The 23,518-nt window shown below is 42.4% G+C and overlaps 1 protein-coding gene across 1 annotated transcript in view; it reads right to left on the bottom strand.

The window, feature by feature from the left end:
• ADAMTS7 (ADAM metallopeptidase with thrombospondin type 1 motif 7) overlaps positions 1-23,518 on the bottom strand; it is a 625,092-nt gene that overhangs the window by 315,233 nt on the left and 286,341 nt on the right. The window contains exons 9-10 of the mRNA XM_078682968.1: positions 8,388-8,532; positions 5,673-5,765 (exon numbers count right to left, since the gene is read on the bottom strand). Coding sequence (XP_078539094.1) covers positions 5,673-5,765; positions 8,388-8,532 — 238 coding nt within the window. The remainder of the gene's footprint in view (positions 1-5,672; positions 5,766-8,387; positions 8,533-23,518) is intronic.

The following is a 23,518-nucleotide window of genomic DNA, read 5'->3' on the forward strand; positions in this document are numbered from 1 at the left end:
CCAGCCGAGCCGTCGCCCATCCCTAGCCACACCCTTTTACACACAAATTGCCAATTGAACGTTGCCTTGCACTGTCAGTCAGATGAGAAGGACAGCCCTAACCCCAATCAGTCTGCGACTTTCTGAGGCCTTTGTCTTGCGCTTCCTTTATGAGGGCGTTCTTTGACTAGTCGCTTCTCCGGGTTGCGCATGAGGTAAAGAAGAAACGATCCCTGACGCGAAATGCACTCTTAACTAATCAGAACGCTCTGCGTCACTTAAAAGGCCAATGAAAGACAGAGGGAGGAGGGCTAAAGAGGAAAGAGAGTGATAACAAGCACTCACCTGGGCTTCCTCCGGCGGCCGTGGTCGGCATGGAGTGACAACAAACCCAGAAGAAAAAAAAAAAGAAACTCCGCCCACCGCCCAATGACGATGCAAAAAGGGTGGAGAGCGAAAAATTCTCGGGAACGCCCCCGAATCTGGTCCGTGAATGACGGACAGATCTCTGTTCCAATGGCTAGCCTCCATTTATGGAGCTAGCCAATGGAACAGAGGGCGGATTCAAGTGTCCCTTACTGAAAACTACAGATTTCTCTGGAGGCGAAGCTAAAGCTCCGTGCTCCAGGCGAAACCTAAAAATGTTGGCAAAGAAGGTGGAATTCTCAGAACTCATTTGTTTAGTTGATACACTGTATAAGACTGACCAGAAGAAAGGGACGGTAGCTGAAATAACTGCACAAAAGAAGCCGTTTCCCATTTTACTAACTTTATGTCACAAAAGGCCACTTTTTAAGAAGGTGCAAGGGCTAGCAGAACATTATATTCCCAGACAAGACACAATCTTCACATATGTATATTAGCCCATCAAAACGGAAGTAGACAATGATTCTGAAAGGAGAAATATTCAGTCTGAACTACATTGTGTACTTGTAGCATGCCAGACTAACCGAGTGTTGGACAAAACCTTGTGTAACAAGCATGATAACAGGTTGTTTTCCCACGAGCCCAGTGGCAAAAACAGAGCCACCTTCTGTTGCACAGATGTCTGACGTGTTCTGCCCTCTTGAAAGATTTTCTTGAGATCCTCTCAGGTAATCATAGGTTGAATTCTCAAGGACCACATGGGTAAGTTCAGATAGGCTACCTCAGTGGATCATCAAAGCTTCTCTTGAGACACAAGTTCTTCTTAGGACATACGCATGATGGAGGGGTCTTCGCAAGCTGTACAATGTCTTGAGGTGAAAATTGGATGGGGGAAAAAAGAGTCATAAGGACTGTGCTGCAACCCTGGCTCCTTAATTTGTGAATTAGCATTAGGAGTAGCTGAAAAGAAAGCATGTGCCAATAGGAATCGCTGCCTCCAAGGAGAAGAAATGCACCTCACAAGGTGTAACCATCTCCACCAATTGATGAAGCAGAGAAATCAGCGTTTGCATTGATCTTGGAAACAAACAGGCTTGTAACTGAACTAATAGATATTAACATCATGCCGACCTTCTTGATTGTAGTGAGTATGCCTCTGCCTGCTGGGTAGCTGCAATCGTAAGTCAAATATTTCAGTAAAATGTCTCTCTCACAGGCTCATATTCTTTTTCAGGGACCACGATCATAATCGAACTGCCAGAAGGCAAAGTTGAGAAAAGTGGGTTCTTTCAATTGCACAAATGAAAGAAACGTTTTATGGCCTTAAGGATGGATTTCAATCTAAGGATACAGGTGTGTAATGTTTTGTGTTTCAAACCATCTTCAGGACCCCTGAGGTGCTTCCCACCAACACTTAAATGGATACATTGTAATACATTCTTCTGGTTATGGAGCAAATTGTTAATTGAGATCCAATGCACCAGGCCGTTCCTTACTTTCAGAGTAAAAGAATATGGTTTGAGTATACATTTAAAAAAAACTTTTTGGAAAGATGATCTTTAAGAGAGCAATAATAGTGCTAAGTCCTACTGGCCTCTGGTGTCCAATGAAGAAAGTGGGATTGCAACCCTTGTCTGAGGGCCGGATGTGTTGCTGAGTACTAGATCTTGGCCTCAAACTCTGAAGAGAAGAAGTACTCCCAGGCTCGTGAAGATTAAAAAATGAGTTTCTGAATAAGCACAGAATGCAAGAGTCCACAGCGCTGCGATTACTTTTAATGAGTTGATGTATGAAGAGGAGACTGCCCTTCCTCACCATTTCTGAGAGGTGCACTCTAATAAAATGGATTTCACAGCTAGTTGTACTTCTTTTGGGATTGGTGTCACTACATCGCGGTTTTTTACAACGCATTCCGTTACATCGGAATTTTTACAACGCAGGATCCATTACATCGGATGCCATTACAACGCATGGCATTACATAGCAGATGCTATTACAACGCATGGCATTACATCGTAAGTATAGGTAAGTATAAAAAATGTAATTAAGTTAATTTAATTAATTTAATTTAATTAATTGAATTAAAATACATTTTAAAATAGTAATTAATTTTATTTAATAAATTTAAATCTATTTATTTAAATTAATTTTAATAAAAATTGTAATTAATTTTATTTAATTAATATAATGAAATTAATTTAATGTAAATATTTTTTTAATTGTAATTAAATTAAATTAATTAAAATAATTTATTTAATTTAATTATTTTAATTAAGAAATGTAATTAATATAATATAATTAATTTAATTTAACCTAAAAACACCCCTGTACCCCAAAACCCAAACCCTGCCCTGAAACCTAAAAACACCCCTGTACCCCAAAACCCAAACCCTACCCTGAAACCAAAAAACACCCCTGTACCCCAAAACCCAAACCCTACCCTGAAACCTAAAAACACCCCTGTACCCCAAAACCCAAACCCTACCCTGAAACCTAAAAACACCCCTGTACCCCAAAACCCAAACCCTACCCTGAAACCAAAAAACACCCCTGTACCCCAAAACCCAAACCCTACCCTGAAACCTAAAAACACCCCTGTACCCCAAAACCCAAACCCTGCCCTGAAACCTAAAAACACCCCTGTACCCCAAAACCCAAACCCTGCCCTGAAACCTAAAAACACCCCTGTACCCCGAAACCAAAAAACACCCCTGTACCCCAAAACCCAAACCCTACCCTGAAACCAAAAAACACCCCTGTACCCCAAAACCCAAACCCTACCCTGAAACCTAAAAACACCCCTGTACCCCAAAACCCAAACCCTACCCTGAAACCTAAAAACACCCCTGTACACCTGTACTTGTTTTAAAAATTACTTTAATTAATATAATAAATAATAAATTAATAATATTAAAAAACATAAATAAATATATTTAATTATAATTAATATTAATAAAATTAAAAAAAATTAAATACTTACCTATACTTACGATGTAATGCCATGCGTTGTAATAGCATCTGCTATGTAATGCCATGCGTTGTAATGGCATCCGATGTAATGGATCCTGCGTTGTAAAAGTTCCGTTGTAAAAGACTCCCGTTGTAAAAGTTGCGATGTAACGGTGCATCACCCTTCTTTTGATTTGTAGAAGGGGTCAAGCAGAAGAATTCTCCAAAATACTTTTGTTGTTTTTCCATTGGGTTGCTAGAAAGCTTACCCATCTAGGTCTGCAGTTGGTCAATTCACAATTCAGAGTTTAAGTCTAAACCTGTCAGCATCAGATGCAGCAGGTTAAAGAAGAGAAACTTTAGGGTCAGGCTTGATAGAAATAATAGCTGGAGATCTAACCATTACTGGACCAACCTTAGCCTCGAAGTGCCTCATCCATGAAAGGCTCAAAACGTTTTCTTTTCAAACTGAGGAACAAACATTTTCTTTTGGGCATCGTGTGAGAGTAATAGGAATACAGATCAAACTAGACTTCTACAAACAGCTCTTCCGACATGATTCAGTCCAAACTGATTACAAAAGGTGGGTATTTTTTGGTCTGATTCGTACTTACAATGAATCCGTTTACCTCTCAATTGGAAAATGATCAACTCATGTTTGTAGCTCCCCGGGACAGCATCGATCCTATCATGATTTGACTGCAAAGAAGAATTAGTGGCAGTTCTTTTTCAGCAACATGTTAATGAACATTGCTGCTCTAGGCTCAACTTAAGATAGCCATCAACACTCTGAAGGGTTGGCTGGATAGTATGAAAAAATACACATAAAATTGCCTGCAGGAGCTGCAAACATGATGTCTGACTTTTTAAAGGCCCCATTGGTGAAGTGAGACATCTGTCACATATTCGCCTTAACAAGGTTACCTGGGCTGGGATATTCAACTGGAACTTAAAGGCCAAAACAAATTATGGGGGGCTCTTTCGCTTTTAGCTGCACCTGCACTTCCACTATTTCACTAAGTTTTGTTACTACATCATTTCTTACGGTATAGACTCTAGCCTAAGTATCTTGGTGTCCTTACAGATTCGTAGATGCAGGCAAACAATGGGAGTGGAGTGCTTACTTGGGCTTTTATACTGCGCATGCTGTTGGCTTAAGCGCTGTTTCACAAATCGTATGATGATTTGGTCACAGATTTTGAATAAGTCATGAGACTACTGGTGACCTGTGCCTAGGGAGAAACATGGGGTATCGTTCAAGTTTTATGGAAGTTAGGCCAGGTCTGCACCATGAAGCAGGCCTTGATATTAAGCCTGAAAAGAACCTCAGACCAAGGACCAATAAGCCACATCTATTGTCGAAGGACCAAGGCATTATATGCAAGTTCCAACGTTAGGCTGAACGAGTAAATTCAAGGATCTGCAGTGAGTTAGAGCCTGAGCAATGTGGCAGTCAATCTAAGCCCTTTCTGAACACGCTAACTTGTCTGAAACGAGCAAGTCATCCACACAATGACACCCTAAAATGCCTGAGTGGATGACAGCTCATAATGCCTGCCCACTGATGTAGCCAGTTCTTGGAGCCCAGACGAAAGATAGACTCGCAGAGTGAGCATGCGCACATAAGTTGTTGAGAACCCAAGCACAGTCATACAAGGAGATGAAATTGCGGCATTGTTTGAAGCTGCTAACCAGTGGTATGTGCAGAAGCCCAGGAAACAGTGGCAGGAAAATGGCCAGAAGGATGGCTCTTGGCTGTAAAAGTACCCAGAGTAAGATTAGCACAAAACATCCAACCTCCTTGCGAGGACTCATAAAGTGAGGAGTGTACATGTTATTCAAAGTAAAACCTCTCCAGAAGATGTCCTACAGAGTTTTTTATGCAAACCATCTGTGTTCCTCAGAGAGATCTGTATTGACCATAACCTCAATTCGTACCTTGGTTCCAACTAACATCATTTTGAAAGGACTGCATAGGGTATGCAATGTGTGAGTGGTTACAGAAGGTTTCTATTCTGCTGCAAACTGCACCATACACTTTCTTTCATCTTTTTACTTAGTATTGTAGAATATGGTTAGACTAGTGCATTCGCCTCAAAAACAGGTGTTATTTTCAGGTCAATGACTGGACAGGTTAAAAAGCATTATCGCCAAAGGTCTGCTTTGGGTGCTTAATTCACTCCCCAGTGCAAGAAGCTCTATTACAGGGTGCCCGTCACCGGTCACTACTCACTGCTTCATGAGAACTAGGACATAAGTGAAGTGATACAGGCTATGCATACCACCCCATGCACCATGCACTGCAAACAATTATACACTAGTACTAGTCTCTGCCCTTCACCTCCCCGCCCCCCTGCTCCCAGTCATGCCCGCCATACCTTGTTCTCGCCACAATTTGTGCCATCCACTGCGGCGTCCAGCTTGGAGTGGCAAGTGATGCCCACAGTGCACCAGAGCGTGTTACAGACATTCTGCAGGAGAGAGAAAAAGTGGGTGAATTTTGGGGTCCCACCCTCTAGATGGACGAGCCTCGACAAAAGAAGACGGGGGGGGGATGGGATGTGAGTCAGAGAATCCATGCCCAGAGAGACAGCACAAAATGGCAGGTCATTAGGCTCACACTTCTTGGCCCACTCCCTGTGGAAGAGTCCTCACTCATACTGGGCGAACTGAGGTTTCCCTTCTAGTCACCCCGAAGAGTGATAGAGGCTCCAACTAATGATGGTGGGAGAATACCCCATATTCCCCCATTTCAGAGAGGGCCTTGCCTTGAACCCTTCTCTATGCTTTCTCTATGGGAGAGCACCCTCAGGCAGGCACGGCCCGTGCCGGGCATTATACTGGGGCGGTCACGTCAGGCAGGGGAGGGTCAGGGTGGGGGGTTGTAAAATGCGGGATATGGACCATTAGAGGTAAGTACCGATAAAAATAAATAAAACGAATTTCGTTGCCCACGCTGCATCACATTTGGCGATGCAGCCTGGGCAACGAAATTCGTTTTATTTATTTGTATCGGTACTTACCTCTAATGGTCCATATCCCGCATTTTACAACCCCCCACCCTGACCCTCCCGTGCCTGACGTCACCGCCACAGTATAACGCCCCGGCACGAGCCGTGCCTGTCCCTGAGACGGATCCCTCCCTGGGGCAGACAGCGACAGAAGTCTTGACCCTCTTTAAGGAGACACAACGAGGATAAAGCTACCGCCTCCTCCTTGAGAGAGACAGCGAGAGAGCTGCTGACCCCACCCTTAGAGGGAGGGCTGAGAGAGAGAGAGCTCTTAACCCCACTGAGAGAGAGAGAGAGCTCCTGACCCCACCCTGAGAGAGATCTCCTGACCTCACCCTGAGAGAGAGAGCTCCTGACCACACCCTGAGAGAGAGATAGAGCTCCTGACCCCACCCTTAGAGAGAGAGAGAGAGAGAGAGAGAGAGAGAGAGAGAACTCCTCACCGCTACCTGATCGAGTTGCCTACTGGCCCAATCCAAACATTCTCACTAGTATTCTATTCCTAATGCTGAGCTCCTTGCAGACCCCTCCTCGAAGAAGAGCTCTTTCCTAACCCACCCCTGAGAGCTCCTTTCTCCTGACCTACCTCAGTTGAGAGCTCCTTTCTCATTCCTCCCTGAGGTAAGCTCTCTCCTTGCCCCTCCACGCCAGACATTTGTACAGGGTTTGTATACAATGGTTGAGTGTACACAGGTTCTTCTCAAAATGGATTGCTTTATGTTTTAAGAGCACATGCAAGGGATTGGTGTACTCAGCATGTTCATACACATAAATACCTCTGTGAATTGTCTCTGGTGTGAGCACTTAAGGGCTTGGTTAATGGTGGGTGTACATGTTTATAATGGATGCAAGAGTTATCAGCGTGTTCACACAAAAACTGAGTGTATGTATGTAGCATGTGCACACAAGGATGGGGGTTAAACAGTATGTGCGCACTTGAGCTGGTTGTATTGCAAGGCCTAAGTGTGCATAGGTTGTTGGTTGGGTGTATGGATGGTGTACACCCAAGGGCTTGGTAGATGCGGGTTGTGCACACAAAGGCTGCATTAAGCAGAGTGTACACGGATGGGTTTTGTTGTGAGCAGTGTGTGCACAGGTACTGCGTGTACACCAGAACTGCATAAACGGGCTGGCTCTAAACAGTAGGTTCACACAAGGGCTGGTGTTATCTAGAGTGCACCCACAAACGTCAGGTGTTTACCATGGGTTCCCACAAAGGCTTGGAGAGGCAGGATGTGTACACAAGTTCTAGTGGAACTCAGTATGTGCTCATGAGTGAGTGTCTGCAGGGTGTGCAGACAACAGCTGGGTGTGTGTTGAGTGAGTAAACAATGGCCCGTGTGTACAGACTGTCATGGAAGAACGTGTTTAATCTGGATGTGTACAGAAGGGCTTGTGTAAGCACAGTGTGTGTAAAAGGACTAGGGATAGATAGAATAGCTACCCATGAACGTGCGCACAATGGTATCTTGAGTTAACCTTGAGTGTTGTCATAATGCTGTATATTATTCTAAAGTATTCACAAAGGGTTAAGGGGGACCAGGAGAGGGGAAATGAGGGAGAGAAGAAAAAGCAGATGAGAGAAGGGCTGGACCCAACAGGGCATGCACACAGTGGCTGATGGGGGAGTTGTGTGCACAAATGGGTTAGGTTTATGCGTGATATGTACCTGGGTATGAGAAGAGTGTGCACATAAAGGACACGTCCACACAAGAAACAGAGCTGTGGACACTGGTTGTAAGCATTGTGCACTAGCAAGGATTAGGCTACCAAGCATACTCACATTGGGTATTTATACACAAAAAGATGAGTGTAAGAGTACACAAAGGCTAGATGCACATAATGTGCACACATGGGATGAGTGTAATAGGTTTGTGACACAATGGTGCGGTGTACACAATGTGCCTACAGAAGGTCTAGGTGCGCGCAAGTTGTGCACAAGAGGTCGAGGTGTAAGCAGGATGTGCAAACAGTGGGGCGTGCACTAATTTACTCCTGGAAACGCCGTCAACGCCTGGTTTGCACAGCGAGGGCATGCACGCAACGACACTCGGGTCCGGCCGGAAGCGAGCTGCGACTTACGTCGATGTCCTGGCAGAAGGTGGAGAGCGAGCCATACTGCAGCCGGCACTGGTGGCCCACGTCATACAGCACCCCGGGGGGCACCGAGGGATAGTCTATCAGCTCCTTGGTGGGCGCGTCATCAAGGCAGAGCCCCCACCCTCGGCTGCAAAACAAAGCAAGAAGGGTGAACAGGAATAATAATGGCCAAACTTCAAAGCAGTGCGACCAAAAAGACTCCCCATACAAGCGGCGTCCTCTCCAGACAAGCCACCCACCCACCGCCCTCCACCCCTAGAACGAAATTGAAATGAGACGCAGGACTGAAGGCTCAGTCGCCAAACATTATTAATAAGACATATGGGCTGCCCCCAACCTGTCTCTATTATTTATTCACACAGACAACAAACAATCTTTCCAACAACTGTATCTTCCCACTAAGCACCAGCTCCCTTCTCCCTCCTCACCACCCCTGAAGACCACCCTTTGCCAGCTGGCGAGGTGAGCTCTCCATGTTGCTGGAAAGTTAGTCGAGGAGAAAAGGAGAGAACGCTGTTTTCTGGGTCTTTAAAATTGCCTGTTAACCCCTGAGTTTGCCTTTAAATCAGTAGGATTGAATTACCTTCTAGAAGGCACTAAAACGGAGAGTGTATCCTACCTCCTGGAAAAACTCTTCTGCCAATAATAATGCGTCAGAGGACAGAAGCTTATAAACAAGAATTTAATAAAGAGATCCGCCTCTTTCACAACCCAGAATATTATCAACCCTTGAAACAACTCTTGTTGTTAAAGTGCTCCTCATGGGTTAAAATCGAGGAATGCCAAAGAATCAATGCCAATGAGGCCCATAAGCACAGCTGTGAGCCAGCAGTTTTACACTGTAGCCTTTTCCCTGGCCTTATGATGTGTAAACACACCATAAAAAGCATTTCATCCCTTTCAGACGAAGAATTTATTGATATGTATGCCATATATTGTTTAATCTTTTTTAAATATATACCTTTCCTCCCAGGCTAGGATGCTGAATGATTTTCCTTTTAACCTTTGCTGAAGACCTCATCTTGGCAGACCAAACTCCGACTGGACTCTCGGGGCTTATTTCCTCTTTGAGTGAATATTACCAGATAAGCTCATTAACTGTGAAGACTACTAAGCATAAAGTTATGATTTGTGACAGTGGGCGCCATTAGGATTTGAGGTTCTGTGAATTCTGAACCCGTGGGTTCCATTTTGTGTATGGCAGCCATTTTGTGGTTGCCCTCACATAGGCCATGATTGTGGCTGAACCAGTCTTTTAAGGACATGTAGACCTTAGCTCGAGTTCATGCTGACTCCTGTTTGACCTGAGTGAACTGACCCTGTTGCCTGAAGCTGACCTTGTTAAACCAGTTCCTGCCCTTTAGCTGATCAAGATTGAGGATCAAAGCACAGGACATTGTAGAGTTTGGTATGCACACACACACCCCTTATCTGTTTTGTGTTCCTTCTTTTATGGTCTGTTTATGATATGGGTTGTGGTCCTTTTATTATGGGTTTGTCCTGATCGTGTAAGAAGGAATGTTAGGCATTTTGCATGCTTGTAAAAGCTAGGACTGCCCCATACTTGTATGCTGAAGTTTGTAACCCTAAGCATTTAAAAGGCCTCTGTTTTCTGTATTCTTCAGACTACCTCATTCAGTTGCTACGGCTTCTGTGTGACGTGGCCTCACTTATTAAATTTAATAAAGATGTCTTTTCATATTTTCAGCTTCTGTGCCAAGTTCTTTTTATTAGTAAGTATTCCCTGAGAATGAAGATTTCAGTTCTTCAAATGGCGCGGCCAACGTGGGCTTCATCAGAGAAGTGACTTTCTGTGGGAGTGATCTTGTCAGGAGACTGAAATCTACTGAGGAGGAGAGGATGAGACTCTGCTACTTTGTGCACAAGGATTCTGGAGATTCTCTGTCTTCGCAGCCCGGTATATTTCTGATCTTCCTGATTTTGATCCTCCACATGATGTCACTCCTGACTGAGAACCTTTTTTTGGCGTGAGTATTCTAAAAAAGACCGTTAGGTCATGTAGAACTTGACAGTTAGAATTTGGATAACCTTTTGATTAGTAAGAATAAGAAGTACAAGTGGGTCGCTCCCACGACTTTGTTTGGTTTCATGGTTTTGATTTGGTTATTGCAATTACCAAAGCCGAGGGTTTCGTATATTTGCGAGTATATCGTTTTTGATAACCCCTTGAAGTTTGAAGCTAGATTAGTGAGCTATAAGATGCCTGGTCTTAGCAAATTTAGGACTGTAACTTTGGAACTTTGGAATTTGTGTTGGCCAACTTTGGATTTGTATAGGTTTGTATATGTGAATTGCAATTTGTGTAGAACAGGTAATGAGGAGAATTTTCTCTATTTGGTTTAGTTGAACGGTGCACGAACGAAAAGTACATTAAGCACTACATTGATTATAATATTGTATATTTTGCAATATTTTTGGCATGCCTGTTTAAAAGCTCACATACGAAGAATGTGTGACTTTATTTGGAAGGTACCATAGTGTGATGTGAAGTAAATTAGCCGGCTTCCCTAGAGGGAATATCTAAATAGGTTTAGATTTACAAACATATTTCTTCCTTGGTGATTTTGTATCCCCAGGGAATTAAAATATGACATAATGCATATACGGATCCTTTGTTCTGCGCAATTTTATAAAGGAAGATATGCAGAGCGATTTTTTGGTGTTCTGCTAGCCAAAGCTAGTGAATTGAGTGTATTTACGCTTCTTGGACATACATCAGTCTGTTGGGCAGTTTTGCAGTCTTTTGAAACACAACTGAGAAGCATTTCTTGTAAATATGACTTACAACTAGTATTTACAAATGGTTTGGTTTAAGTACAGTCTGTGGGCTGTCCTTGGTTTCTGTCCTGAGTATTGATGTATGGGTTAAATTTGTGTTTAAATGTCTATGTGGTTTTCCCATTAGTGCAATTTCTGTAAGTGAATAGCGTTGGCGCTATTTATGAAATGCATGGCTAAAGCGCGCCGTATTGTGTGTCCTGAATGTTTCACCCCTTTCTGTTTATGTCTGAAATAAGGGATGCAGCTTGCTTTTATATGTGAAATTAGCCAAAATGATTGGGTTTATTAAAAATAATTATTAAATTATGAAAAATAATTATTAAAAATAAGTGCTACAAAATTCGTTTTTTACTATTCATGAAGCTTAATGCTCATACTGTGACCTCCTAGCATTATAATTTAATTTGAGTTGTGTTGCACTGCATAATGAGGACATTAGCATATGACATCTCACTTAGCGCAGGCGTAAAAAACTCATGTTTCTAAGGATTTACATGAGATATGTCTAATGTCTAATATCTGTAATATGTAAAGAACATTCTGAGGATGATTAATATGTAACATACTTATATGATATTTATTTTTAAGTGCCCCAAATATCAAAGTCGAATTTGGGTATTTTTGCCATTTAAAATAGCTTTAAAGTTCCTTAGGCTTCAGTAAATGCATACATTTAGGTATAAAACACAAATTTGCAGGTTGTTCCCATTTGGGGTTACGTTTAATGGCTCAGTGAGCCAATGTGCCTGGTGCAGAGGTTTGAGTTTAATATCAGGGTTGAAGGTTTTAACTCCAGCTGGACTTACTGAAATGTTTATCTATTTAAGGTTGATGAAATGAGTACCATTGCAAACAAGCATTTGTTCTAAACACTGGTATGTGTGTTATTATGTTCTGCGAATTATTCACAGTAAATGTTTTAATAATATAAGTATAGAAATAAATTATAGCCCCTAACAGGAGTAATATATATAACATGTGTTTTAAATAGAATTATTGCAGGTTAGGAGGAATCCGGAAGGCCTTTTGACTTTGTCAGCCTCAAAATGAGCAGAGGGTGGGGGCTAGTAGAACTGCAGAGGTCTGCTCAAGTCCCGCTGAGGTGTTATCTTTAGTTTCCCTGTAAACAATGGAAGGAGGCTGTCATCTTGACATTTGTGACCTTTTAAATTAAGGCCTTGTCTCTGTGAAATGCAGAATGACCTTGCTAAACAGGCCTCTAAAAGGAAGGGTTTCTGGTTTCTCCACAAAATTAAGGAACTTAATTCCAAAGGGAAAATATGAAACAGGTTTCTTTGAAAGTCCCAACACATGCTAAATGCTCTGCAGAAATGATATATTTGTATCTCTGCCTCTAAAAAATAATGTCTGCTAGTTGCTTTTATTTGACCGAAAATGGAGCATTGCATTAAGTCTTAGACAGAAAATAAGACAAAGCTTTTTTATTGAAATTTTGAAGGCTACATGCCTAAGTGAGAACGAATTGTGGCGCAAGGCTAACATGGAGTGTCAGTGAAAGAATTTTACTTCTGGAAAGTGAAAAAGGCTTCATGTTGCAAGGTGACTGACAAGATGGTAACAGTTAAGTAATGGAAATTTATTTTTGTGTCTGTTAATGTGTATTATGTTTTGTCTTCTGATTAAAAGTTATAATTGATGTTTGTTTGTTATGAAAAATGTCTCTCTTTTGTGTGTTGTGTTTGTTTTTTTTTCCTTCTGCTTCTGCCCGCAGAACATTCATGGATTGTTCTGGGTGATTTTAAGGCTTACAAGACACGTGAGTTTGGTTGGTTAAAAAGGGATGTGTTTTTGCGTAGCCTTTGGGAAGAAATGTTCACGTGGTTTTTTATTTTTAATGTTTGTGTATTTGGTCCTATCATGAATTCTTCCTGCGGGTCCTGTGTGTCAGAAGAGACATAGTGGGTTGTATTTGACAGCCAAATGTCCCCTAAATGGTGATTTGCTGTCAAAAGGAGGGTGAGGATTTTAACCCCTACAGCGCTAATGACAAGGGTAACTCGTCATGGAGTTTCCATTGATTTCAATGGAAAGTCAATGGGCATGATCGGCATGCCTTAGCATCCAAGTGGTTAAACCTGACAAATTAAGCAAGCCCAAATAGTGGGTTTTGGGCTGCAGGTTCACAGTGCATAAAGTACAGGACTTGAAGTGGGTGCGTCACCGCTCATTTACATATGTTATTGTCTTGTCTATGTTTTTTGTGCTTGATATACAGCGAGTATATCTGATGGCTTGACATGTCCGTTTTGTGCGTTTTTTTGTGCATGTTTTTTGTTTTATGTTGCTGCTTCTGATACTATTACAAGTTTACCTGTGTTGTGAAGGGATATACATGACGATGTGTATCCTGCAAACAGTTGGGTAGATTTGCTTTGACACTAAATTTCACAGAAAAACAGACAACACTTCATCAGTGTATGTCAAATTTGGCTTTAATGGTATTTGAAGGAAACTAAAAAAGAGATATACAGAATCAAAGTGTGTCACATGCTGTTAGTCACGTACTGCCCCTCCCCTTAAGGAACAGGCAGCCCTAAAATTATGTATCCTGAATTGGACGTAAGGATAAATTATAGATCTGTGACTTTTGCGCATGGTGACCTAATTTTTATATTACATTAGTCAGTTTTGTTCTGCTTCCTGAATAGTGTATGGCCTTGTACCATAAAGGAAACAAGGTTTCATTTTTCCCTGAAGAAAGGAACTGGAACATTAGCTGAGATTACCGTATATGGTTTAGCGGCCAGCGGTAGAGCTAACATTCACTCAAGTAATTTCTTGTTCTTCCTATAGATTTTTCTTTCATCACTTCTCCCCTGATTGATGTTGCATCGTCCCTAATAATTGGGGATGTTAGCTGTGTCCTAGTCCCATTTTCCCTTTTCCATATTCCTTTCACCAGTTAGCCTTCTTTTATTATTATTATTGTATTAGGTTCACACTTCCAGATTGCAGTAATGTACTAGGAACCCCTATATTATGTATAATTCCCTTTTGTATGACTAGACTGTTTTTTAAGAATTTTCTTTAGGCCTAACTCGATGTTTACCAGTCTGACCATCATGGTAGTGATGGACTGGTTAACTGACTCAATGCTATTATACGACAAGTTTCCACATTTTGATTATTAGCCTGTGTATTGCGTAGTGCACTTGATGCACAGTTATTAAAAGGGAGGTATCTACATGTCCCTGATAATCTCTATTATGCGATTTCTCTTTTGAAATGTTTTAGATAAGGAATTTAGGAACACCTATATGTAATTATTGAGAGAAAAATTGTGTTTACCCCATTAGACGATGTCACTATGTGTGAGGACATCCATTTAGATAACATTCTCATATAGTTAGCTACCCTTAGATGGTAGAGGATATGCTCTCACATGGAAACCCAATTGAAGAAATTAGAGGCATTGTTTTGCTTATTGCCTTTGTCTTTGTATTCTATGAGAATGACAGTGTGTTCTAGACCAGAATTGTCTCATGGCGTATGGCCACTCCCTCGCAGATTGCAGGCCACCTGCTTGCAATCCTCTTGTTAAAAATAAACTGTTTTTGTACTAAATTGAAGGAAAATAACAAATGTGTCCGATTTCCTATGTCACTAGGTTCTGCGGGATTAAATCATAATAACCAGCGGACCTTTGATGAAAAGCTAATTCCCATCAGTGTCAGCTACAGTCCCAGCACCCAGAAAGCAGTAAGGCTGGACAAGCAATCGCCAGCGCGCAATCAATGGTACCTCCAAAGCATCGAACTTGCTTCATCAGACGGCATTGGACATCACAGAACCAGAATTTCAGTGCAAAAGAGCAAAAGAGAAGGATATCTGTTTCTTTGAAGTTTCAGTTTTCTCACCTGTCATGTGCTGGTAACCTCTGACAGTAGGCAGTCCATTGAGCCCCTTGGCCTGAGTTTTGTCCACACCCCCTCCCCCCTTTTCTTTGCTCCATCGGAAAGGCAGTGCACCAGAGGATCCAGGATTGGAAAAAGGCACTACATTGTGGTACCTTTGATTAAATAAAAGAGCAGCCCGAGCATCCTCTGACACTGAAAAGCGAGTGTTGGAGTCTGAAAGTGTTGCTGAGTATGAAAGCCTGTTGCTCTTTCCTGATTAATAGTACTTGGGTCTGCATGAGATGATCTGTGCCCATGATCAATGGAGAGCACACTATCTGTAGTGCCTGCCGCAGAGGAGAGATATTGGTGCACTGCCTTGAGACATTGAGACTGTCAAATAAGCTGCGCCTGTTTGCCAGGAGGGCACTCCAACGGATACTGAGAAGGCCCATTTTCATGAAAGGCCTGAACGAAGAGGCCCATGCGGAAGAAAACAACACAAAAGGATTTGATGAACAATAGAAGCCTGCCGGAGAGGCTTGGACGGACTCTGGGTATTTCCCGTGCGATTGCATAAAATGGGTGTTAAGAGACTGATTTTTGCTGTTTTGCTGGCATTGTTTTAAAGTAGTATTCTGTTTAGTAAAAGCAGAATAAAGTCCATTCCCTGTGGAAGAGTATCCCTTTTCACCTCAGAGCATTGATGAGGATCACCACTGTTTCACCTGAACATATAATAAGTTACTGAAATGCATAGCAGCCATAAAAAAATGTTACTAGATAATTTTAGGATTTGCTTTCTGCTTAGAGTTGTGAAAAATTATAATTTTGTTTGTAATAGTGGTCATTACTTTCTCCTGTTGTCCATATGTTCTTAATAACATGTTTTCTAGTATTTTTAAGCATGACGTTGTCTTTTGTGGGTTGGGTTGTTTTCACTACCCAATTGAATTCTGCACCCACCTCCCAAACTATGTCTTTTCCTACTACTACTTCTCTGCATTCTTTTCATATCTTACCTGAACACGAGCAGATTAGAAGGTCGGAATTTGTGAATAATTCTTTTGTACAGCTTCTGCATCAACACCAGTTGGTAGTGAACACCACTAATTGTTGGGTGTGTGGTCTTATGCCACATACTACAGATAGAGGTATTCCCTATTTGGTTCTGTCATTTAGTTACAATGGGTCTGTATGGACATATCAGACGATGTTTATTTATGCCAATGAAGTCTATCCCTTGCGTTCCATGAAAGATAACTCGAGTAATAATGCCTTAGTCAAGGGAATAACGGATAATATTGATATCGATTCAGATACAGACTGAGTGATTGCCTATGTAAGGGCAAAAGGAGGGGCTGAGGTTCTGTGAATTCTGAACCCGTGGGTTCCATTTTGTGTATGGCAGCCATTTTGTGGTTGCCCTCACATAGGCCATGTTTGTGGCTGAACCAGTCTTTTAAGGACATGTAGACCTTAGCTCGAGTTCATGCTGACTCCTGTTTGACCTGAGTGAACTGACCCTGTTGCCTGAAGCTGACCTTGTTAAACCAGTTCCTGCCCTTTAGCTGATCAAGATTGAGGATCAAAGCACAGGACATTGTAGAGTTTGGTATGCACACACACACCCCTTATCTGTTTTGTGTTCCTTCTTTTATGGTCTGTTTATGATATGGGTTGTGGTCCTTTTATTATGGGTTTGTCCGGCTTGTGTAAGAAGGAATGTTAGGCATTTTGCATGCTTGCAAAAGCTAGGACTGCCCCTTACTTGTATGCTGAAGTTTGTAACCCTAAGCATAAAAAGGCCTCTGTTTTCTGTATTCTTCAGACTACCTCATTCAGTTGCTACGGCTTCTGTGTGACGTGGCCTCACTTATTACATTTAATAAAGATGTCTTTTCATATTTTCAGCTTCTGTGCCAAGTTCTTTTTATTAGTAAGTATTCCCTGAGAATGAAGATTTCAGTTCTTCAGATTGCTGGTATGTGAAAGAAATCAATTTGAAGTTTGTAAAATGTACAACTATCCAAGGATGCACGTGGTGCTTCCTCTGCAGCAGCGTTCACACATGGAAGTCCTAACATTAAGAGCCCACACACCAGTTTAGGTCTCAAAAAATTTAGCAATTTGCATGCTGGAGTCTTATTTGAATCATGGCTGTTGGCCTGCTTTGGCTAAAAAGTATCTTCTTTTTAGTAAGGCATCAGGTTATTGATGACAAATGGGCCCCTAAATTCAACATTGTGGAACAAAATCTTCTTAGTAATTGTTCACTTCACAATGTGCACTGTACCTGGAGTTTGGAAGAGTCGATATTTCAAAACTTGCAAAGAATGCACACATTGTGTAGTTCCATTACATACAGTGATTATAGGGTTCACGTATGATATTAATAGTCACGGTGAGACATTAGTCTTTCAAGAAATAAGTTTAGACACCTCCTTTGAGAAAAAGTAGGCTATTTTTATATAAAGGATAAAACGGATCAGACAAAGTTAGTTTGGTATGTCTTTCTCTCTCTACTTCCTAGCTGACTTTAACACCAAAATAAAAGTCGCCCTATTAGTAAATTGGGTAGTATAGAAAGAAGCGACTCACATTTTTATATCAAGTAACTCTCTTGGGAGGACACCTACTCTCGCTTCTCTAGTATGCCTCCCATTTATGGGGTACTTCCACACCAAACACATTGAAAACTCTTTCAAGGCGCCCCCAGATACAGTGAGTGGGTAGAGGAGCATTTTGCATGCTCACTCCTTCCTCTTCCCTTCCCAGTCTGTAGAAAAACACCTTTGCTGTAGAACATCGTTGAAAATTGGACACTTGACTTTTCACAGCTTGTCAATGTCTCAACTCACTTATGAAGCCATTGTTTTGAATATTTCCACAATTACTGACCTTCTCCTTATCAGCTCCCAGAAGTTATCCTGGTCATATTATAATTTCATTACCATCTCCAATGAAAGAGACTCCTGTAAAAAAAAAAACCTTTCTTCTGCCCCAGAACACTGAATTTTACAAAAACCTACACCTCTAAAATTCTGATTTCACACAATTGTTTTTGGAGCCACCTCAGAAAATACTAGGTCATTTAAAACATGTTCTCGTGCCTTAGGTGTTCTTGTCCCAGCGTTCCCCCTTGGCACTCTTTGAAGCCTAATCCCATGAATATCAAACAGTGGTCCACAGATAAACATCAGCAATTGAAACATTAAGGCAGAGACTGGAAAGACATTGAAATAAATCAAAGCTACTATCTCATTGCGGTACTTGTAGGTGATACTCTAGTGACTACAAATCAGCACGTATGGGGTCTAAAAAATGAATACTTCCAAGCCCAGACAACAGAGGCTGATAATTCAACATAAGAAATGTTTCAGTCTGCGAGGGAGGTAATAATCTTTGGCGAGCCACCTGGTGCTCTCACAGGAGCTGTGTGTCAACTAATCACACATCTCCTCAGGAAGCACAAGTATGTTTGCTTAGTGGCTGCAGCATCAGTAAAGATTCCATTTGGAATGTGGATTCAATGCAGTCCTAAGTTCTCTAGAGAAATGCAATAATCAGGTGGTGTTGTCAGTGATGTTCAGTCAATCTGGATGCAATCATTTTTAAAAGTACATCCGGAGGTTTTCTCTGGAGGCCAGTAGATCTTCCTTTAGGACATGATTCTGTCATTCTATTAATTTCATATGTAAAAATGTATAAAAACCCTTGACTTGGGGGTTGACCCAGAGACTTTACTGTTCTACTAAGGTTGCTGTCCGTTTTTCTCCCTTATTTGCTGCCCGCTTGAGACTAAGACTAATTTTAGATTTTTCATTCCTCTACATTTCCCTATTTACTGACAGACTTCAAGGCATTGCCTTTATATCTCCTTACTTTTGAATTTTGTAATGAAGTATTTTAAATATTCCAGTAATCTAGAACTCAGTTAATGAGTCGGCCTTTTTACTTAACTGATTGTATTTCTGGTATTTTGATGCTTTGGGAGGTGCCTTAATTCAGGAACACATTGCCTCATGAATTTGAGGTTTAACATCCTCTCCAATTTAACGAATTGTGGTCATTCTGATTGAAGTAAATTTTGGGGTGTCAAGAGTGTAGGTTTCCCAACGTCCACAGCAGGTCAGATAAAATGATCAACGGAGGGTTGCAAGTCATGCAAACTATTCTCGTCCCAACAGAGTGACTCAAACAATTACTTAGCGATAAATCTTCAGTTCCCCGGTTATAATCCCAGTCTTTACTAAATGAGACAACACCACCATAGACAGAGCCGTCTCCCTCTCCCAGGGATCTATGAAACCAGATTTTAATGTTTTTTCCTATTACCATGATATGGCCCAAATGAAGGCCCCCAAAACAAAAATCGTGCCTTCAGTATTTTACATGTTCCAAAATTAGAGGTGCAACCACAGGAGGATGGGAAAAATGTGGACTGGCACGAGAAAGACTTTGAATCGGGGTAATGAAGATTTACTGGTCATCATAATCCATCTCATCCTCCTTGTGCCAGTCCTTACTAAAAGAAGATTTACCAAGCTTCAAGAACTTGCACCTACATTCAACTGATGCAGTATTATAGTTTATTTAATTGGCAAATGCATCGTTGTTCACTTTAAGACAGTGGAAGCAAAATTACACTCATCAATATCAAGTAGATCCAATCTATTGTACTTGATAAATGTCTGATGCAACAACTAAGTAACAGCCTTACAAATGTATTGTGGCCATGCCCCTGGTAGTTCACACCAATCTAGTGAACTGTCGTTGTATTTTATTGTAAATGGAGGGGGACTCCCTTAGTGCTTTATATGACTGTGAGATTTCTTGACGGACCCACCTACTGAAAGTTTGTGAGGTTACCCTTTTGCCCTCATTTACTGTACCATGAGAAATCAACAAGGTGTTAGATAGCCTTAAGTCCTTGGTACGGTCCAGAAAGATAAACATGGTATGTCTGACATCCAAAGATGAAGGAATCTGAGAGTTGTCATCAGATGGGAAATCATTTCTTGAGATAAATGAAAAAAAGAATTCCAGTTGGGAATGAAATTAGGATCCAATTTAACAATTACCTTATCAGGGAAAAATATTAAGTAAGCATAAGAAATAACTAACACCTCTAATTTGCCTAACCTTTTTGCTGAAGTGACAGCAATTAAGAACACTGTTTTTGCAGACAACCATTCCAGGTCTGATTTTCCTGATGGTTCAAACGGGGGTTGCTGCAATCCCCCCAGGACTATGGAGAGATCCCAGATTGGAGCTTGATTCAGTGCTACCGGTCTCTTCAATCTAAAACTCTTCCATAGTCAAAATACAAGAGGTGAAAATTCACTCAATCCTGTTTTAATCTTAGGACCTTGATAACCGCCCACTGCGATGAAAGAGTGGGGGGTGCAAAGCCTTTAACTGATCTCTGTTTAAGGAATTCGAGGATCTGAAAGAGATCTAACGTGAAAGGATCTGACCCCTCAGAATTACACCAACTATGAACTGATTTTCAATGTTTCCTGTAGGAAACTAAGGTTGAAGTTTTGCTCAATGTTTAAATACATTTGTTCAGATGTAGATGGAGATAATTCCCTCTGGACTAAGACATTAGGAGTTAAGACCAACAGCACTAAGGCCAGAATGATGCCATAAGAATAACTGATGTACTCTCCTCCAGAATCTTCTGAAGCACTTTTGGTATGAGGGGAGTCGGGGGAAAGGCATATGGAATTCCCTTGGGACAGGGGACTGACAGGACATCCACAACTCAGGCCTATGGACACCATGTCTACATGCAAAAGACTGGGAGCATTGCATTGTGTAGCAAATAGGTCTATCCATGATTTCCCAAAGTGCGCAAGGATCAGGTTGAACTGCCGGACAGAGGGATGATGCACTACCTAGAATGGAAGATTCCGACTGAGGCTGTCTGCTTGCAAGACCAAATGTCCTTGGATGTAAACTGCTCTTAGGGCTAGAAGGTATTCTTCAGCCCAAGCAAAAATCTGTGCTGCAAATAAATTTAGCCTACAGTTTGTGCCGCTCTGCCAATTCAGATAAGATCTAGTGACCTGCGTTATGTCCTCTCAACTACTAATATTGGATATTATTGGCTGAGTTATAGTCAGTAGAGTATTTGTGGGACCTGATGTGTCCTGGGAGGCATTGAAATATCTTAGTTTGTGTCCTCGGGTAAACATGTACAGGGATATTTCGATATCGGGGAAGAGAGAGTGAACCCCCACCACCTCTAGGGATATTTTCACACCGCCCAGTCAGAATCAGGAATGGTTACATAAGGGCCTATCTATGCCACCCTCTGCTTCAGAGTCTACAACATAAAACTTATTGAGGTCGGTGAACAGGTGAACCTCCCGCCTCCCCATCATATCACAGATATTTGTGCGCTGAACTGTTCAAGTAGCGCGTTCCAATCAAAAGAGATTGGTTTCTTGCATAGGCCCCTGTACTCTTCCCTCCAAACCCCTACTCTAGGATGTTGAGAAGATTTCCAGAGCTGCTTAATCAATCTCCTGGCCAGGAGTAGTGAAAGACTAGCAAAGCGTTGCATCAATTTAGCCATTTTGGGTAGCGGTGACAGATCCAGTATGCAATATTCTAACAAGGTCCAGTTGCGTACTCCCATCAGCCGTGAGAGGAACTCAAAATCCCTCCCCAATTCCCAGTCAGGAAGGATCAAGCCCAAAGCATGTGTACAATTTTTACATTTGTTGACCTACAACGTGAGCACTCTGAGACAGCCGTCTGGAACATTGTGTGCAATTTGTGCTGTATTATGTATGCCCTGTATAATATTGAAAATTGAATAAATTTGAATTGAGTATTACGGGAAATGCTTTTGGGGTATTCTAAAATGTAGGACCATTCCCTCTCAACTAGTGACCTTTATTCTCCAGTGTTGCTTCCCAGCCCCAGATGCTGGCATCCGTGGTCAATAGTCTTGGGGCAGGATGATAGAGTAGAACCCCTTTCAATTCATTGAAACCACCAAGCTAATGTGCATAGAATTGGAGGGGTCACTGGGACTGTGAGCGTGGTGACCTGTGCCTAAGGAGATGATTTAGGAGAGGATTTCGAAGGAAATGTGCTCAGGGGACAACCTGTGTAGTTGCAGCCATCAAGCCCTGTACCTTAAATCAACCCCTTGCCATCATCCATGGCTGAACGAGCAGAAAGGACAGACTGTGGAGAAGTGTGGCTCACTGGTTAAAGCAGGCAGACCCTGAAGCAGAGGTCAGACCCAGGACCAGGGTTCAATTCCCGACGCGGCAGGGTCTCGAGCTCAAATGTCCACGGACTCGATAATTCTCGCTTCAGTGCCTGACCTAATCATGGGTTCACACTCTGCAACTCTGGGCATTAAGCTTGCTTAATCTCCACAACGGCCCCCCGCGGCGGGATGCCTGGCTTTCACCTTGGGGATGCCCTGTAGGGGCTATCTCACAGGGAAAAGCCAGGACGGGTTCCCAAGGCAAAGCGCTTAGAGACCCCTGGGTTATAAGCGCTATATAAATCCAAACATACATACATACATACTGTTCTTTAGTGCCAGTCAATCAATCAATTAGGGTTTTATAGATCGCGCTACTCATCCATGAGGGTCTCAAGGTGGCGGGTGCACCTCCGGGTTAGTCGAAGAGGCAGGTCTTGAGGTCCTTCCTGAAGGTGTGCAAAGTGGGGGAGCGTCTGATGTTGACTGGGAGCTCTTTCCAGGTTTTGGCTGTGACGTAGGAGAAGGCTCTTCAGCCTGCTCTGCAGATGCAGGGAGTTTCTGCCAGGGCAAGTTCTGCGGAGCGGAGGTTCCTTTTGGGTACGTGGAAAGAGACTCTCTCGTTGACGTATTTGGGTTCGAAGTTGTGGAGGGATTTGTAGGGGTGGGTGAGGAGCTTGAAGGTTACTCTCTTATCAATGGGGAGCCAGTGGAGGTCTCGTAGATGTTGGGTCATTTGTTTGTGCCGTGGGGTCCCGAGGACCAGTCTGGCTGCGGTGTTCTGGATGGTTTGGCGCTTGTGAAGGAGATTTCTGTTCATTCCGGCGTAGAGGGCGTTGCAGTAGTCCAATCTGCTTGTGATGAGTGTGTGGGTGACGGTCTTTCTGCATTCAGTGGGATCCATTTGGAGGTCTTGCGGAGGCAGATGAAACTGGTGGAGGCGACGGAGTTGATCTGGTGGGTCATGGTGAGGGCGGAGTCAAGGATGATGCAGAGGTTCCGTGTTTGGCCTGTTGGGGTGGGTGGGCTCCCGATGGTGGCAGGCCACCAGGTGTTGTCCACGGCGGAGGTGGAGGGGACGAGGACCTCAGTCTTCTCCGAGTTGAGCTTCAGGCAGCTATATTTCATCCAGGCTACGACGTTCTTCATTCCTTCCTGGAAGCAGAGTTTGGTGTCTTCGGGGTTCTTCGTGAGGGAGAGAATGAGCAGAGTGTCGTCGG

Source organism: Lissotriton helveticus, chromosome 3_1 (genome assembly GCF_964261635.1).
Source record: "Lissotriton helveticus chromosome 3_1, aLisHel1.1, whole genome shotgun sequence".
NCBI lineage: Eukaryota > Metazoa > Chordata > Amphibia > Caudata > Salamandridae > Lissotriton > Lissotriton helveticus.